The sequence below is a fragment of the Somniosus microcephalus genome, chromosome 4 (assembly GCF_052327205.1).
Source record: "Somniosus microcephalus isolate GS21.2 chromosome 4, FLI_Smic_1.0, whole genome shotgun sequence".
Lineage (NCBI taxonomy): Eukaryota > Metazoa > Chordata > Chondrichthyes > Squaliformes > Somniosidae > Somniosus > Somniosus microcephalus.
This window is the reverse complement of record NC_140990.1, coordinates 248,010,136-248,029,770: the sequence shown is the minus strand read 5'-3', so window position 1 is coordinate 248,029,770 and position 19,635 is coordinate 248,010,136. Positions and strand designations below refer to the sequence as shown.

Genomic DNA, 19,635 nt, shown 5'->3' with positions numbered 1-19,635 from the left:
AACAGTTATGCTGTTATTAAGATTTCTAGGGCAATCTTAAGATAACACTCTGGTAGGGTAACACGCAGGCAACGCAAGGAGCGCATGTCAACCCAAGCACCCCACCCACCCGCCCCTTCAACCACCGTCTGCCCCACCTGTGACAGAGACTGTAGGTCCCGCATTGGACTCATCAGTCACCTGAGAACTCATTTTTAATGTGGAAGCAAGTCATCCTCGGTTCCGAGGGACTGCCTAAGACAAGAGACAAGACAGGGTCATATGCTTGATGACCTTTCAAAAATCTGTTTTTGATTTTTTTTTTACGGTCACTTTGTGTTCTGACAAATTGAAATTGATCTTCACATAGTTCAGCTGTATCTGCAATAAATTGAACCATAAATGCAAAATGTTGTTTTAATCCAGCACCATGTATCTATTTATTAGCAATCTGTAAAATAAACATTAAATTATACAGTAGGACTACATATCTAAATGTACAATAATAGTCTTTCGATATAAATGCATGGATGAGATAACGTTAGTCTACACTGTTCATTTTCTTCATAATTTGGGCAAATGACTGCAAATCTAATTCTTTAAACATAGTTTTAACTTTTTCTATAATGTACTAAAAGAGATGTTCCACTTATTTCATGTTTCAGATGCTTTTACATTAATGTTGTTTACTAATCTGATTTAATCATTTTTTTTACATATTCAAATTCCCTACATGTATTTAGCATAAAACAAAGCAAACTATATATTTTGTAAAACAGACTACAATTACAACAGTAAGCCACATCACTTTTTATACGGAGAAATGCCCATCCCCTTTACCAGTAACGCATTGTCTGTTCATTAAGAAGATTCAGCCCTGCTGATTGAGTTCAATGAGACGACCAGCAAACACACTTAGGGTACCAATAATACAAACCAACATGAAGACACCCAACAGAATGTGATCAATCACCATTGCAACGAATTTCCATTCCTCCGCAGCCTAGTATTTAAATAAAAAGTAAATAAATATTTTTATTCATCAGCAGTCATATGAAGACTTTCATGAGCTGATTTATTTTTCCACAATTCCCACTGCTATTAATACTATAGGAAATTTTGAACTCCATTGAGCAAAAAAATGAAATTTTATTCGATGCAAATTAGTAACATTAGTAACGCTACATTTTATTTCTTGGGAATTATTGTGCTACGCAAGGCAAAGGATACAAACAACAATGACTTGCATTTATATAGCACCTTTAACGCAGTAAAACATCCCAAAGCCCTTCATAAGAGCAATCAGACAAAAAAAATTGACATGAGCCAAGGAAGGAGACATTAGGACAGGTGATCAAAAGCTTAGTCAAAGAGGTAGGTTTTAAGGAGTGCCTTAAAGGAGGAGAGAGAGGTAGAGAGGTTTAGGGAGGGAATTCCAGAGCTTAGGGCCTAGACAGCTCTAGGGCATGGTCGGCAATGGTGGAGCGAAGGAAGTCGGGGACACACAAGAAGCCAGAATTGGAGTAGCACAGATTTCTCAGAGGGTTGTACAGCTGGAGGAGGTTACAGAGCTAGGGAGGGGTGAGGCCATGGAGGGGTTTGAATACAAGGATGAGAATGCTTAAATCGAGGTGTTCGGGCACCTGGAATCAATGAAGGTTAGCGAGTACAGAGGTGATGGGTGAATGGGACTTGGTGTGAGTTAGGATACAGGGAGCACTGGATCCAGTACTGGATATTGGACAAGCAGCCTGACAGCACAGAGATAGTGGAGGGGTCAAGAGAGGTGGTGGTAAGATAGAATTGAGTATCGTCAGCGTACATGTGGAACCGGACTTAGTGTTTTCGAATGATGTCGCCAAGGGGCAACATGTAGATGAGGAATAGGAGGGGGACCAAGGATAGACCCCTGCAGGACTCTAAAGGTAATGGTGCAAGAATGGAAAGTGAAGCACTTGGAGGAGATTCTATGCCAACGACTGGAAGATAAGAATGGAACAAGGGGAGGGCAGTCCCACCCAGCTGGACAACGGAGGACAGACATTGGAGGAGGATGGTGTAGTCAACCATTTCATAGGCTGCAGACAGGTCGAGAAGGATGAGGAGGAATAGTGCACCGTGTTCAGTCACGTAGGATGTCATTCGTGACTTTGATTAGGGTCGTTTCAGTGCCGTGGCAGGGATGGAAACCTGATTTCTTTGCAAAGTATTTGAACCAAAGTGAAAATTGAGAATCATTCTGGGCATATTACAAAATCTTTGAACGGGATAAAGGCTATGCAACCACTATAAATATAAAATGAAATAGAAATAAAGAATGCAAAATGCCTACATTGTTTGATTCTTGATCAGACTTCATGTGTTCTGCGATATATTTGACTCCCTCAATGGCACTTTTGACATCTGGATTTTTAGTTAGAGGAGTTTGGAAAGTGATGGTTCCTGACACTTGTTTTCCAGAAATTTCAGAGATATCAATGTCCTCAGTGAATATCCTTTTCTCTTTCTTATCCTTAGCTGATCGTTTCATTGTTGAGAAAAACATGACATTGGGTATTGTATCAATAAAAATCTGTAAAACAAAGTGACATACTAGAAATTCTATATCCAGTAATTAATAAACAGTCCTTAGAAAATGTACTGAGTTACAACAACTTACATTTATATAGCGCCTTTAACAAAGAAAATACATCCTATTGTGCTTCATAGAGTTTTGATGAAAAAATGGACATCAAGCACAAAAGGATATATTAGGAGGAGTTACCAAAAGGTTGGTTGAAAAAATAGGTTTTAAGAAGCATCTCAAAGGAAGAAAGGAAGGTGCAAATGTGGAGGGTTTAGAGAGAGAATTCCAGAGCGTGGAGCCTTGGTGACTGAAGACATGCCCACCAATGGTAGGGTGAAGGGAGGGGAGATGCACAAAACATCAGTGTCAGAGGAATGACAAGTTTGGGGAAAGTTGTAGGCAGGAGATTATAAGCAAGGACAGGGGTGATGGGTGAGCAGGACTTTGTGCAAGATAGCGTACAGGCAGCAGAGTCTGGATGAGCTGAAGTTTACAGAAGGTAGAGGATTGGAATAGTCAAGTCTGGAGGTTACAAAGGCATGGATGAGATGAAGCAGATACACTGAGGCAGTAGTGGAGGCAGGCGATGTTATGGAGGTGCAAGTGGACGGTCATTGTGATGGAGAGGATATGGAGCTTTATGCTCAACTTGAATAGGACACCGAGGTTGCAAACATTCTGATTCAGTCTAAGTCAGTAGCCGGGGAGGGAGATTGAATTGGTGGCAAGCGTTTAGAGTTTGTAGTGGGGGATGAAGATGATAGCTTTAGTCTTCCCAATGTTTAACTGAAGAAAATTGAGACTCATCCAAGACTGAATGTCGGACAAACTGTATGACAACACAGAGGCAGTGGAGGGATCGAGATGGGTGGTGAAGAAATGGAGCTGAGTGTCATCAGTGTACTTGTGGAAGCTGGCCCCGTGTCTGCAGATGATAGCACCAAGAGGCAGCATGTAGATGAGGAAGAGGATAAGTCCTTGGGGCGCTCCAGTGGTTATGGTGTGGGGGTGGGAAATTAATTAATTGCCGGAGGTAATCTGGCTACGATCAGGTAGGTAAGGGTGGAACCAAGGGCAGCCTCACTGAGATGGACACCAGAGGAGAAGCATTGGAACAGGATGGTGTGCTCAAAGACTGCAGGGAGGACGATGAGGGATAAAGCACCATGGTTACAGTCTCAGAGGATGTCATTTGTGACTTTGGTTAAGTCTGTTTTAATGCTGTAGCAGGGCAGAAAAAGGATTGAAGAAATTCAAACAGAGAATTCCAGGGAAGATGGGCACGGATTTGGGAGGCAACAACACTTTCAAGGACATTAGAAAGGGAGGTTGGAGATTGGAGACGGGGCGCTAGTTTGCAAGAACAGAGGGTCAAGGTTGCGTTCTTTGCAGGTGGGGTGGCGGGGGGGGGTGACAATGGCAGTCTTGAAAGAGAGGGTAAAAGCACCTAATGAGAGGGAACCATTTACAATGTCATTTAGAATGGAGAGAAGTTGGGTGGTCAGTAGTTCAGTGAGAATGGGGTCAAGAGAGCAGATGGTGGGACTCATGGACATGATGAGCTCGGAGAGCACATGAAGGGAGGTAGGAGAGAAACTAGACAACCAAGCGGGAAGCCTAAGGGAGGTTTGGCTTAGTGAGCAGCTGAAAGTGCAGGAAAACTGCAGAGGTAGCTGAACAGATGGTCTCAAACTTAGTGACAAATAAATCCATGAGCTCTTCACACTTGTTGTTGAAGGTGAGAGTGAAGAGGGCAAGGGAGAGGGGTTTGAAGCGACGGTTGATAGTGCAGAAAAGAAGCTGGGGTTATCTTTGTTTTCTATGATGACACTGGAGTAGTGGGTTGTTTTGACAGAGGAGAGCGAGACCTAATGGTGCTTGACTATGGTGATAATAATCACACCACCACTGCGACAGTTTAGATGGCACAGATAATGGAAAGTATAGCTAGTTGAAGAGGCTTTGGTAAGTAGCAAGGTGTCTCCACCAATGAGTCAAATTTCAGACAAAGTAAAGATGTTAATGCAATCAACCACATTAAGGTTATGGATGTCAAAGGTCTTGTTCATGAGTGAATGGATATTCTGGAGAGAAATGTGGAGAGAGGGGGATGGATTTTCTGATAGCATCCAAGGGAGTAGTGGTGAGTAGGGTGAGTAGGATGGGAACAAGATTAGCGAGGTTAGGCCCCAGTACTGGGCAGAAAGGTTGAACGAGGAGGGTGGGGCAGGACTATTACTATTAATACAGTTATACTGCATATCTTATGTTCAGAAAAGCAGTTTTCATGTTTCAGTGGTGGAAGGTGAGCAGAACTGCAGTCAAACTAATCGGATATGACTTGGAAGAAGTAATCTCACATCATTTCAGTGTAGGACCAGTTGTAGTATAAATGATGGGAAGCCAATGCCCATGTGACCTGCTGAACCGTATTTCAGTTTGTATTGTTAGAAGAGAGCTGGCTGTCCTGTTACCTTTTAACTACCACTCCAAAATGTCTCTCATTATGCTCACTGTGACATGCTCACTAAAGTCATATGTTATCCTGGTGCTTATACTGTGGCATCAAATACTTTAATTTTTGAAGTTTTTTTGTTTCAAGTCAGCAGAGACTCAGAATGTAGGCTTTTATTCATGATTAATGGGCAATCAATTGGCTCAATGGGTTTTATTAATTGTGCACTGATCATAATTGGCACAGACTGGTTAGTCCATGTTTTGCAACAGATTGGATACATTTTATTCTGTATTGTTGAGTTCTTTGCAGATTATACAAGGTGTATGATGATGTTAGAACAGCAGCTTGAGAAAGTTACTGCTGATTTTGAAAATTTTAGCTCAGGTCCTTCACAATTAGCATAACATATCATCCACGCATTTCTACAGTGTGTGAGCTGCCAAATCAACAATAGTTTCTTCCAACTACCATTGTCAATTTTATATAAATTATTTAATAAATTGTTCAGACATTGTTTCATCTGTTTACTTAGGAACTAAAACTATAAAAACATTTGATACTCGATGGACTAATATTTATGAGTTGCGGTTTTAAAAATGTTTTGTAGCAAAGCACAAGTTAGTCAGTTGTCTGATCTTAGTGTACTTCTACATAGTAAGTATATTAATACAATTCATGATACTCTCGCAATACTGTTCAGGTTATATTTTCCAATCAGCATTACTTTAACACTGGCATTAACCCATTTATTTTAAACTGACATTAAAATACCACAGATCAGAAAATATACTGTTTTATGTGATAAGGTGCTATATAAATAAATGCTCTTCCTTTCTTTGCACATGCTCACTGCACACCTCAGGTTCCATTGCTTCCACCTGTGCTTCTTATGAAATGGAAACCTGACTTTTTGCGTGACGTATGTGGGATATATAGTGCTTTGTGTACATTTTACTTCTGAGTTATATGGATATAGTACGGATTACTCACCATATATTCCTAATCTCTCCGACGGACAGAAAAACATCACACTGACAGGATGTATATTTCAGGCTAAACAATAAAATTGTAATATACACAGAGCCAAGTTGACGCTGCAGATAAAATAACAATACAGTAATTGACTTTCATTGGTATGCTAAACAGTTTCCTGATATCCACCTAACAAATTATTTTGGGCTTCTTAGTCCTTTTCAGAATTTTACTAAGTTGTAATGAAGCAAACCAAGAGCTCTAGGCACAGTGACTAGGATGTGCGGCTTCCAAGATCAGGCTGCACCACATACTTACCTGGTCTGAGCAGCTTGCTCATACCTCAGAACAAATAATTTTTCTCATTAAGGAAGCTTCATTTGAAGAAGTCCTAGACCTTTTCTCAACTGCAGGTAAACACGTTTTTAATCAATTACATCTTCCAGGCATTAAGCTCCAATTTTGCAATCCTGGCAAAAATGGGGTGTGCTAGACCATTGCTGACAGTTCTGTGGATGGCTGCACCGTGTTTTGCAATCAGAGGGGGAAAGATTCGGCAGGTTAGCACCTCCTGTTAGTGCCTGCAGAGGGCAGTAACAGGAGCACTGATGCAGTAGCACCGGGGCGAGGCAAATCCAGCAGCACACGGCAAATCCAGCTTCCTCCCGCCCCCCCGTTGCGCCGCAGGTACAAGGTACCACCAGGGACTTCAATACCAGGCAGATTGTGATGTCGGTGAGTGTGCAACGCTCAGCGGGTGCCCGATCTGGAAAATTCATTGTCGCCACTTACCTTTGCACCTCAACCAGACAGCAATAGGGAGAGCAGGCGCACAGCTGATGGAAGCCGGCTCCAGCGATGTTATTTAAAGGCATCAGCTTTAATCACTCACAGCTGTCAGGGCAGGTTAGTTTCAGTGACTTCTTGTCAGTATCAGCCAGTGGAGCAGTTTGTATGAGTAATTTCAAGCTTCTATTTTATCAGCAGTCTTCTGGCAAGTGCAAAGTGGCTACATTTATTGTTCAAAGATTCAAACTGCTACACTTGGCAACATTAATGGGGGCTGTACTGGCACCACCTTGCCTTCCTGTGAGGGTGCCGGTCAGTTCCTTCAGTAACCTCTAGATGGCACCTTCACTTGTTTGTTTCCCTTGGTTAATTGTTTCTAGTCTCTTGTGTTTATTAGTTAACTGCCTTTTATCTGGTTTATTGGTTTCACCTGGTTTTGCTGGTATTTAAGTTCTGTGGTTTCTTCCCTCTGGGCTCGGTCCTGACAAGGGAGTTAGTCTTGACAAGGTGCTCAGTCTCGTCAAGCCTGTTGCCCTGTGGTAGCTTGCCTTGACAAGCCGGTTGCCTTAGTGGTTGCTTGTCTTGAGCTCCTATGTCTATAACTGTTTATCTGTGTTCTGTTTTGCTTGTATTTAAGTTCTGTGGTTCTTCCCTTTGTTCTCGGTCTTGACAAGATACTGACAAATTGCTCAGTCTTGATAAGGTGCTCAGTTTGGACAAGCCGGTTGCCTTGTGGTAGCTTGTCTTGAGCTCAGTCTTGACAAGCCGGTTGCCTCATGGTAGCTTGTCTTGTGTTCCTATCTCGACTAGCCATTTGCCTATGTGGTAGCTTGTCTTGAGCTCCTATGTTTGTACTGTTTACCTGTGTGATTCTAGTAAAGTACCTTTATTTAAGACTGCATACCTGCTTCTCGCCTCGTCTGTCTGCACTTGGGTCCAGAACCAGCCTCACCTGGACAGCACGGCCCCATGTCTACACGGCCCCGTGACAGCCACCCTGACACTTCCAGGATCTATGGTGGAGGGAGCGTAGACAGCCAGAAATGTGGGAACATGTGCGCAGATGGATGAGGAGGGACATCAGGGGTCTCATCAAGAGGCTGTCCTCTCTGAGGGTATTCCGACAGTACTTCTCCTACCTTCAATTAAGTGAGGAGCAGTGTATTAGACAGCTCCGCATCACCAAGGTGGTGGTCACAGAACTGTGCCACCTCCTCCAAACAGACCTCCAGCCTCACACCAGGATGACTTAAACCCCCTTTTGCTCACCACATGCCCATCATACCATCCCTGTGTCATGCCATATCACAGCGTCCTCCTGGGCACAAAAGTGAAATGACAGGCCACAAAATATTGCGAACTCCATTAATAAATTTATGCATAAACATATCACACATATCACATTCATTCTAATGACCCTTGTGTCTGCCATAGTTGAATAGCTGTCGTTGTATGCAAGGCGTGAGATGTGGGTGTGAGTGTTGGTAGGTAGAGATTGTTGGTGGGTGAGCGCTGGGGCTGTGGTGCTTTGGGCAGTGTGTGAAGCTTGTGGTACAGATGGTGGTATGTAGCATTTGTTCAAGTATTCAATCACCCTGACCACCAGACTGAGGTGGATCTGCCATGCGCACACCTGCTTCAGTCCTCCAGCTCCTTCTCCTTGTTGTGCTTCCTCTTGTTGAGGCAGCTGCACAGCCAGCAATGCTGAGAATGAGGTGCTGTAGTATCAGTGACTCTCCCCGTTAAGTACTAAGAAAAGCCTGTGGCAATGATGAGTTGAGATTAGACTGCACCCGATATTGGTCCACCCTTTGAGTGTACCGCCACTGAGCTAGGCCTTTAAGACTTGATTTAGCGCCCCAGTCATTTCTTTGAGCAGTGAGAATGACTTTTGCGTGCAGTCTAAAGCATTAGCGCCTGCTGCTAATTCTCACCTTTTCTAAAGATACCGCCCATTCCTGGGCTATAATGAATTTCTAGCCCAGAGTCTGTTTCCCTACTTTGAATAGACTTTTTCACAGAAAAACCTCCTATATTTGGCTGGGGACTGTAAAATCCACTGAGGCAGCAGCTCTCAAAGGACTGTAACTCATAGAAATTGCAACACAGAAACAGACATTTCACCACCAAATGTTCACTCCCCATCTCCTGCCATAAATTCAGGCCAAAGGTTGCCAGTGCCATCTCCTTGAATCTGGATAGGAGCATCAAGTTGGGATGCCCCCTTCCAGTTCAAAGAGCACCAGGTTAAAAGTCCTTTTGTGCCTAGTATGTTATGCACCAATAGTAATCGTCTGTCCAATTGTGTATACACTTACTTTGGCACTCTTCCTGATGCTGAACAACTTCTTGTGTATGCTTCTCCCAGGTTTATTGGATTTCAGGTCCATATAGGCCACACTCACTCTCACGGCAGCCTTCAACCACTGCTTGAACTTGTGCTTTCACAGAATAACACCTTTTAGCTCAAAGGTTGGACACCCTCCTTTGCTGCACCTCCTGCAGCAGGACTCCCAAAGTGTCATCATCAAAAGTGGGAGTTTTCCCCCTATTTCTCCACCCAGCCAATATTGTTTCCAATATACAGTAGTTAATACAGGCCAACATAAAAGCCCCTTTCCCCTGGCCAGCAGCTTACCTCCCTGTGCTCCCTACACTCATTGAACACATGCAGAGAACGTATTACATTAGTCGGAGGGGCTGATCTTCCAAGAAACAGTGAGGTCAGCCTTCAAGCCTGCCCGAGCTCACAGCACTGATTTTGCCAGGATCACTGATTTGGAGCAATAATGTTGAAATGTTTATGATTGAAACCAGATGGACCTTAGTTCTGTCATAATGCATTGTATTTAAAGCTAGTGCAAACTCTTGCTCCATCTGCTGTTTCTTTGGTTGCTTTGTTACAAGCCATGTTCCACTTTTATAAATAGGCTATACGAGGTTCCTATTGAGAAATACTACATAACGATCAACAATTTGAAATGGTCTCTGATGCCCCTAAATGTTGCTTTAGACTTTTTGATTATTTTGAAAATGAATAAGGATAGATATCTCACCTTTCGTACCCATTGTGGCATCGTATGTGTACTTGGAGAGCGATGATGGGTATTAATTACAACGACGGTAATAATGATTGAAGTGATGACAAAAATCATTGTGAAGAGCATGTATTTGCCAATTAAAGGCACAGCACTGGAAGTTGAAGGGATCAGCTCAACAATAACTAGAAGGAACACAGTCAGAGACAGCAAAACAGAAATGTTCAAAGTCATCTTCTCACCTGCAAGAAAACCAGAAGCCAGTGCTGTAAAAACTGTATGAACCAATAACATGGAGAGGCTTTATCATTATGAACTCAGTTACAGCTTAGATGAGAGACAATTTTCAATTGTTGGGCACCTGTTTCTCGCCTGAGAACCGGGAGGCCGACAGTTGAAAATTGGGGGTGGGGGGGGGGTGGAGGGTGGGGGTGGTGTGGGGGGGTGGGTGGTGGGTGGAACATCAGCCGCCCCATTGACACCCAAGAACCGCCTGATGCAATTTTCAGGCAAGCCTGTAAATGAGCGAGCAGCATACCTGCCTGTTTTGGTCATAAGGCTGCTTAAGCTAGGGCCCAAGCTAGTGTAAGACCCTGGTTGCAATTTTCAGGTATGCTCCCTGGCCTGCACACTCCACTCATTTGTACCAGGCGGTGAGGGGCCTAACCAGGGGTCCTTAAGGGAAAGGCTACAATTTTTGGTGGGGTGAATTTTTGTGGGGGCAGGAGGAGCAGCTCGCTACTGGCCCATGTTTAACCACCTCCAGGATTTGCAACAACCGCTGGCCCAACCTACTGGCCAGCTCAGTGTAGAAGCGGGCAGGTTTCCCACTCTCCCACAGCTGGGAAGCTGAAGCAGGCTTGTCTGGTGGCCGCAGCTCCTCAGTGGCATGAAAATGAAGCCCAGACCTTAAAATGGAAAATGGCGGCTTCGGGTGGGCTGCGTTCCACTGACTTTGTGCTTGTTTTGGGCAGAAGGTAAATTCTCCCCCTCCCCCCACCCCATGGTCTCATAGTTCAGCAACTTAGTTACAGTTTTTTTAGTTGGAAGGGCAAGTAAGGAAAATCCTATTATGCTCACGTGAAAACATTACCTGAATAATTCAAAACCAAGGATCATGGAAAAACACAATAGGAATAATAAAAGTATATGCAATTTTGTAACAAAGGCATAGACAATTAATTGTGTTTTTCCCACTCAGGCCCGTTCCTCTATCACGCCTTCTGCATGGTGATTGAAAGTAGCTGCAATGGTGGACAGAATAAAATCTTGTCTGAAATATTAAACAGTAGCCTACTAATAATTTTGAACAATATTAATGCTCAAGAACAAAAACAGAAAATTCTGGAAATAGGCCACTTATCTTTCAGTTTTTAGATTCTAGTATTGCAGTTTATTCTTGTTTTTAGTGTTTAGTATGTAATGCTTTGAAAAAAAATCATAAGTGGCCAACTGTTCATTGCTGATGTGATAGTAAGGTAGCATGCTGTCACAGCAAGGTGCCAAGGGATGAGCGTGATAAACAAATTTTACAAATGAATGCAAAGTGTATTGAAAGTGAGAGTGAGTGAGTGCATGGTGGATAGATACAGAATATTTATGAGTGAATGCAAGGTGGGTGGAGATGGAATACACGTGAGGAGAATCAAAAGTACACAAGACCAAGAAAGCAAATAACTGTAAAATAATTGAGAGACTGAGTAAATGTGATGGGTGAACAGAAAAAGAATGTGAGTGAATGTAGTGGAGATCATAAGTAAAGTGTTGGATAGAGAGTTTATGAATGAATATGAAGAGCAAGAGAGAGAGCATATGAGTTGCTGTCAGAAGCGTGGAAGAGAGTGCAACAAAAATTGAATTACTTGGGAAACAGAGACTGAAATACATGGGAGAGAGTGTGGGAGTGAATGTGGGATAAATGGGAGAGAGTGGGAGTGAATGTGGGATAAATGGGAGAGAGTGTGGGAATGAATGTGGGATAAATGGGAGAGTGTGGGAGTGAATGTGGGATAAATGGGAGAGAGTGTGGGAGTGAATGTGGATAAATGGGAGAGAGTGTGGGAGTGAATGTGGATAAATGGGAGGGAGAGTGGGAGTGAATGTGGATAAATGGGAGAGAGTGTGGGAGTGAATGTGGATAAATGGGAGGAAGAGTGGGAGTGAATGTGGATAAATGGGAGGGAGAGTGGGAGTGAATGTGGGATAAATGGGAGAGAGTGTGGGAGTGAATGTGGATAAATGGGAGGGAGAGTGGGAGTGAATGTGGGATAAATGGGAGAGAGTGTGGGAGTGAATGTGGATAAATGGGAGAGAGTGTGGGAGTGAATGTGGATAAATGGGAGGGAGAGTGGGAGTGAATGTGGATAAATGGGAGAGAATGTGGGAGTGAATGTGGGATAAATGGGAGAGAGTGTGGGAGTGAATGTGGATAAATGGGAGATAGTGTGGGAGTGAATGTGGATAAATGGGAGAGAGTGTGGGAATGAATGTGGGATAAATGGGAGAGAGTGTGGGAGTGAATGTGGATAAATGGGAGAGAATGTGGGAGTGAATGTGGGATAAATGGGAGAGAGTGTGGGAGTGAATGTGGATAAATGGGAGAGAGTGTGGGAGTGAATGTGGGATAAATGGGAGAGAATGTGGGAGTGAATGTGGGATAAATGGGAGAGAGTGTGGGAGTGAATGTGGGATAAATGGGAGAGAATGTGGGAGTGAATGTGGGATAAATGGGAGAGAGTGTGGGAGTGAATGTGGATAAATGGGAGAGAGTGTGGGAGTGAATGTGGGATAAATGGGAGAGAGTGTGGGAGTGAATGTGGATAAATGGGAGGGAGAGTGGGAGTGAATGTGGATAAATGGGAGAGAATGTGGGAGTGAATGTGGGATAAATGGGAGAGAGTGTGGGAGTGAATGTGGATAAATGGGAGAGAGTGTGGGAGTGAATGTGGGATAAATGGAAGAGAGTGTGGGAATGAATGTGGGATAAATGGGAGAGAGTGTGGGAATAAATGTGGGATAAATGGGAGAGAGTGTGGGAATAAATGTGGGATAAATGGGAGAGAGTGTGGGAATGAATGTGGGATAAATGGGAGAGAGTGGGAGTGAATGTGGGGTCAATGGGAGAGAGTGTGGGAATAAATGTGGGATAAATGGGAGAGAGTGTGGGAATAAATGTGGGATAAATGGGAGAGAGTGTGGGAGTGAATGTGGATAAATGGGAGAGAGTGTGGGAGTGAATGTGGATAAATGGGGGAGAGTGTGGGAGTGAATGTGGGATAAATGGGAGAGAGTGTGGGAATGAATGTGGGATAAATGGGAGAGAGTGTGGGAATGAATGTGGGATAAATGGGAGAGAGTGTGGGAATAAATGTGGGATAAATGGGAGAGAGTGTGGGAGTGAATGTGGATAAATGGGAGGGAGAGTGGGAGTGAATGTGGATAAATGGGAGAGAATGTGGGAGTGAATGTGGGATAAATGGGAGAGAGTGTGGGAGTGAATGTGGATAAATGGGAGAGAGTGTGGGAGTGAATGTGGATAAATGGGGGAGAGTGTGGGAGTGAATGTGGGATAAATGGGAGAGAGTGTGGGAATGAATGTGGGATAAATGGGAGAGAGTGTGGGAATGAATGTGGGATAAATGGGAGAGAGTGTGGGAATAAATGTGGGATAAATGGGAGAGAGTGTGGGAATAAATGTGGGATAAATGGGAGAGAGTGTGGGAGTGAATGTGGATAAATGGGAGAGAGTGTGGGAATGAAAATGGGATAAATGGGAGAGAGTGTGGGAATGAAAATGGGATAAATGGGAGAGAGTGTGGGAATGAACGTGGGATAAATGGGAGAGAGTGTGGGAGTGAATGTGGGATAAATGGGAGAGAGTGTGGGAGTGAATGTGGGATAAATGGGAGAGAGTATGGGAATGAAAATGGGATAAATGGGAGAAATGGGAGAGAGTGTAGGAGTGAATGTGAGGTCAATGGGAGAGAGTATGGGAATGAAAATGGGATAAATGGGAGAGAATGTGGGAATGAATGTGGGATAAATGGGAGAGAGTGTGGGAGTGAATGTGGGATAAATGGGAGAGAGTGTGGGAGTGAATGTGAGGTCAATGGGAGAGAGTGTGGGAATGAATGTGAGGTCAATGGGAGATGATAATTCAGAGAGAGTGCTAGTGAATGAAAGATGAATGGGAGAAACCAAAATAAATGATGTTGCACAGTAGTGTGGGTGTCTATTTTATACAGATGCTGCTGATTTTTAATAATGTTATATATGTAGAGGATCAGCGGTTATTCTATAGAGACTGTTAAAATTAGTCCAATGGATCATGAATTGTAGAAGGAAGAGCTTTAGAGACAGATTTGAACACCTGAGAAACTAACATGGCTGAAGAGCAGAGAGAATGAGTACAGGAGTCAGGGGGAGAAGATGCAACTAAGCAGGAAAGTGCTGTTCTACAAAATAGTACAATTGGAACAATCTCTAACTTTAGTTTACAGTTGTATTTTAAAGTCTTGATAGAACTGATTATGTTTTTTTCCTGCAATAAGAAACTGCAAAATATATTCAAATATTCTTTTCATACCTGAATCAGTTGGCAAGTAAAATACCAATCCAGTTAAAAAGGAAAAGAGCAGACAAGGGATGATGACGTTCACAACAAAATAAAGAGGTAGGCGCTGCATGACAAAGTGATAGGTGATATCCAGGTAGGGAGTCTCTGGACAGCAGGTATAATACACCCAGTGCTTCCATCCACGATAATCTTTCATTACCCACTCTCCACTCTCCATGAAGACACTCAAATCTGGGCGGTCGCTTTCCTGAATAAGAACCATAACATTGTAATTATGTATTATGTTAAATCAACAATTGAATTTTATATAAGAGATAGGACACGTGCTTTTCAAGTCCCTTGCCTATATTTGTAACAGCTCACTAGAGTCTGGGATTGTTCCCTTGCTTATGCAGTTCTAATTTTCAAAAAGGGTGACAAGTCAGATCCAAGGAACTATAGACCCATTAGTCTGATGGCAGTTGCAGATAAGATGCTTGATGGGATCATAAGATATGTTCTTTATGATCACCTGGATAAAGAAAGAGTCAACGGAGACACGCAACATAGCTTCTGGAAAAGAAGGTTGTGTCTTACTAATTTGCCAGAATGTTTTGAAGAGGTTACTAGGTTAGTGAATGTGGGTATCCCAGTAGACATCGCCTATTTGGATTTCCAGAAAGCCTTTGATAAGATACCTCATAAGGATACTCTGTAAGACAGAATCTTGTGGAATCAGTAGGAAGTTGCTACAACGAGTTGAGAATTGGCTACAATCCCACAGGCAGAAAGTAGTTATTAACGCCTCAGATCTGCTTGCAGGCCAGTTACCGGTAGGGTTCCACAGGGATAAGTGTTGGGACCATTGCTTTTTATTATCTTCATAAATGACCTAGATATAGATGTTGTGAGAATGGTCGACATGTTTGTAGATGGTGCAAAAATGTATGCAAGTATTAGGAGAACAAATTTCTGCAAGCAGGTTTAGATGCACAGGGAAACAGGGCCAAACTCTGTCAAATGGCATTTAATCTAGATAGATGCACAGGGAAACAGGGCCAAACTCTGTCAAATGGCATTTAATCTAGATAGATGCAGTGCTATGTATTTGGGAAAACCAACACCAAGTATACTTACACTTTACATGGAGCATAACTGAAAGCAGTTGAGAAAGAAAAAGACTATTCAGTATAAAACAAAGCATTGGTTACACCATATTTAGAATACTGCATACAGTTTTGGTGCCTGCATGGAAAGATTCAGAAGAGGGCCAAAAGAATGATTCCCAACTTAAACAACCTTAGTCAGATAGACTAAAAAAGCTGGGTCTATTTACTTAGAGATGCATAGACTTCGGACTAATTTGATAGGGGTCTATGAAATAGTTACAGAGCGAGGTTGTGTTGCTACTGATAGATTGGGGAAGATCAGGAGTTATGTGTATAAGGGTACGGATGGGTTAGATGTTCGACGGTTCTTTTCCCAGAGGATAGTAGACCTATGGAACGAGTTGCCGGCTTGTGCAGTGAGTGCTGACTCTCTGCATACATTAAAAAGAGAACTGGACTAGTTCCTGCCGGGGCAGAGATCACAACTTATATAAAATAACAGGTAAGGGTCAGAAAGAACTTTCCATATATTTTTCTTGACCTAATTGACCTTGGGTTTTTAGCTGTTTTTTTTGCTCTCCCGGGAAACTACATGGCTGCTGGTGGCTGGGGGTGGGGGGTGGCGGGGGGGCACGGGGAGGGTGGGCGGGGGGGCCTAATCATGAGGCTTTCGGCATCATGACTGTGTGGGGCAGGCTTCATGGATCAGATGGTCTTTTCCTGCCCATCATTTTCATATATTCGTATTACATCAAGCATGTTGAATTGTGTAATCATGGTGTTGCTTTCCTGTTAAATACTTTTTATTTTTCATACTTCAGTGCTCGATAACTTCTACAATAAATAGCACTTTCCTACTTTCAATAAACTTGCATTAAATTGTGGTGCTTGGAAGCCAGGTAAACCTGCTATTTGAGGTATATCTATTTCTCTGACCTGGCCTATTACTCAAGCACTTTAGTATAGATGACATAATTTTGTTAAAAAGCAGTTTCAATTTGCAAAAGAAGCATGTAGCATGCAAGTTCCAAATGGCAGTAAATATCACTGAAACTATGGAGCCAGTGAATACACAGCATAACAGAAAGGTTTCACTTATATTAAGGAGCTTGGGAGCCACAAAATATTGCTTTGGATCAAACACCACACTTTATAAGAGAACACCATTATGATGATGAACTGGATTAGCCTTTATTAACTAGGGAAACCGCAGGTCCAGGAATGTAATCTATATATATAATAGTGGTGTCTGTCTGTCTGTCTGTCTGTATGTCCGCTATACACTCAAAAGTTATAGAGCATACCTACACATATGTTATATCAAAAGAAAACTTATGATTAGGGGAGCGTGATAGGCGTATTTACTTTTTGGTCAGACAAAAATTGTTCAGACAGTATACAAAAAACGTTCAAAAAAGGGATAACTCCGCTCATTAGCATTGAGTGACATGATGGTTAACCAATCATACAGGGGATAGCATTGAGTGACGTGATGGTTGACCAATTGTACAGGGGATAGCGTTGACTGACGTGATGGTTGACCAATTGGTGTGTCACGGGGGGGCGTTTCATTGCGTGTGTGGGCGGGGCATCCTACAGGGGATAGTGTTGAGTGATGTGATGGTTGACCAATCCTACAGGGGATAGCGTTGAGTGACATGATGGTTGACCAATCCTACAGTTGAGTGACCTGATGGTTGACCAATCAGTGCGTCACGGGGGCGTTTCATTGCGTGTGTGGGTGGGCCTAATCCTTCTGAGCTGAGGTGAGTGGCGGCCATCTTGATTCCTAACACCTGCCGGGCATCAAGCTAAAAAAATGGTAATGGGGATTAAATGATATGAAATATAGATTTCCAGCAAAAAAAAAGTTGGTTTTAAAACAAAAAAAAAATCCATTTGCAAAGGGGACTCGGGCTTTCCCCCCCTCGGCGGTGGATGAGCTGCCTGCAGGCCTCAGGCCTCGAAACCTCAGCCTCTCCTCACCAGCTATGCCCGAGCTAGGCACCGGCTGTCCCGCTGGGCCCGATTCCAAACCAGCGGCCCGCTTCTGGGGTGGGGCGGAGCCAAGCGTAGCCATCGCCGCCATTTTGGTAAAGGCTGGCGGGGCGGGAGACAGCGAGTGCGTGAACGGCAGCGGCGGCCCGGAGCGGGACCTGAGCTAATGTGAGTCGAGCCGGGCCTCACGCGCTAGGCCGCGCACGGGCCGGCCCTGAGGCGCTGATCCACACACGGGGGCTTTGGGTCACCGCATCCGGGCTCTGAGAAAAGGGAGAGAGGGGGAGGGAGGGAGAGAGAGGAAATCAGGGAGAGACAGGGGGAGGGAGAGGAGGGGAGGGAGAGGAGGGGGAGGGGGGAGGGAGAGGAGTGGTGGGGGGGAGGGGGGCAGGGGGAAGGGGAGGAGGGGGAGGGAGAGGAGGGGGAGGAGGAGGGAGAGGAGGGGGGAGGGGGAGGGGGAGGGAGAGGAGGGGGGAGGGGGTGGGAGAGGAGAGGGGAGGGGGAGGGAGGGAGAGAGAGTAAAGCAGGGAGAGACAGGGGGAGGGAGAGAGAGAGGGTGAGGGAGGGAAAGAGTGAGGGGGTGAGAGAGGGAGGGAGAGCTTGCCTTCATCCTTCCTTCTTTCCTTCGCAGGGGTCCATCGGGCCAGGCCTGAGGTGTTCCTTCTCCCCCTCTCTCTCCAGGCTAATCCCGAACTAAATCCTGCAGTCTCTCTCTCTCTCTTCCCCCCCGTCTCTCTCTTCTCCCCCCAGTCTCTCTCTCTCTTCCCCCAGTCTCTCTCTCTCTCTCTCTCTTCTCCCCCATCTCTCTCTTCTCCCCGTCTCTCTCTTCTCCCCCAGTCTCTCTCTCTCTCTCTCTCCCCCCCCAGTCTCTCTCTCTCTTTCCCTCTCTCTCTCTCTCCTTCCCACACAGACAGACAAACTCTTTTATATATATAAAAATTATTTCTACTTTTTTCATAACAACATGCCCTCAAAAAACCCTCAGCACCGCCGGGCACTCCAGCTAGTCTATATATATAAAGTGGTTGATCTGTCTGTCTGTCTGTATGTCTTCTATACACTCAAAAGTTATAGAGCATACCTACACATATGTTATATCAAAAGAAAGCTTATGATTATGGAAGTGTCATAGGCATATTTACTTTTTGGTCAGACAAAAATAGTTCAGACAGTATACAAAAAACGTTCAAATATCCTCAAAAATCCACTCATTAGCGGTTGACCAATCCTATCACTCATTAGCATTGAGTGACGTGATGGTTGACCAATCCTACAGTTCAGTGACCTGATGGTTGACCAATTGGTGCGTCACGGGCGGGACCTAATCCTCCAGCCTCCCGAAACTTCGCCGCCATTTTTTTCATCCTCACAGCCACAGCACCAGCCAAACAAACCCCCACATTGCGGCTCCGGGAGCGGGAGGTGAGTTGGGGTCACTCGGGCCGGGCCTCACAACCGCTCGGCCCGAGACACAGAGCGGGTGGGGGAGCGGCAGCAGCTGGCCATAAACCGCGCGACCCGCGGCCCGGCGCTCAGCTGGGGTCCGTCTCAGCCCGGGAGCCCGGCCGGGCCTGAAGCGCTAGGCCCCGCACTTCCACCGCGGCCTGGCTCAATTTTCAAAGCCTTTCCCCGGGAGCCAAATTATCACAACGGCACCGGGCCTGAGGCGCTAGGGAGGGAGAGGGGAGGGAGGGACAGAGAGGAAAGCAGGGAGAGACAGGGGGAGGGAGAGAGAGAGGGAGGGAGGGAGGGAGGCAGGGAGAGGAGAAGGGGAGAGGGAGAGAGAGGGAGGGAGAGAGAGAGGGGACAGAGAGAGGGGCAGGGAGAGAGAGGGGGAGGGAGAGAGAGAGGGTCAGGGAGGGAAAGAGCGACACAGAGCGGGGGAGCGGCAGCGCCCAGCCGTAAACCGCACGGCCCAAAATTGCCCTGGCAACGCCGGGCACCCCCAGCTAGTTAATTATAAAATAATTGTTGACAAATGGAGGTTATCACAATTACAGTTAAAACTATCAGCATTTTCAATATGTTTATATATCACCTAAAATGTTAATAAAGGATTAATAAAAATTACAGTATTAAGCTAAATTATAGAAACCCTGATTTTTTTTTCCAATTCAGAGAATATTATACTGATATTTATGACAGCCACATGGCCAATTACATTATATGGG

At 44.5% G+C, this 19,635-nt stretch overlaps 1 protein-coding gene across 4 annotated transcripts in view; it reads right to left on the bottom strand.

Annotated features, from left to right (window-relative positions):
- Nucleotides 1-389: 389 nt before the first annotated feature.
- Nucleotides 390-19,635, bottom strand: part of chrna1 (cholinergic receptor, nicotinic, alpha 1 (muscle)) — a 39,816-nt gene continuing 20,570 nt past the window's right edge. For 3 of the 4 annotated variants that reach the window (XM_085986149.1, XM_085986150.1, XM_085986151.1), the window contains 4 exons: nucleotides 14,388-14,625; nucleotides 9,821-10,044; nucleotides 2,312-2,551; nucleotides 390-982 (listed from right to left, as the gene is read on the bottom strand). In XM_085986149.1, coding sequence (XP_085842275.1) covers nucleotides 851-982; nucleotides 2,312-2,551; nucleotides 9,821-10,044; nucleotides 14,388-14,625 — 834 coding nt within the window. In that variant the 3' untranslated portion in view covers nucleotides 390-850. Of the gene's footprint in view, nucleotides 983-2,311; nucleotides 2,552-5,993; nucleotides 6,098-9,820; nucleotides 10,045-14,387; nucleotides 14,626-19,635 lie in introns of those variants that run through there. The other variant, XM_085986152.1, reaches the window with a different exon arrangement.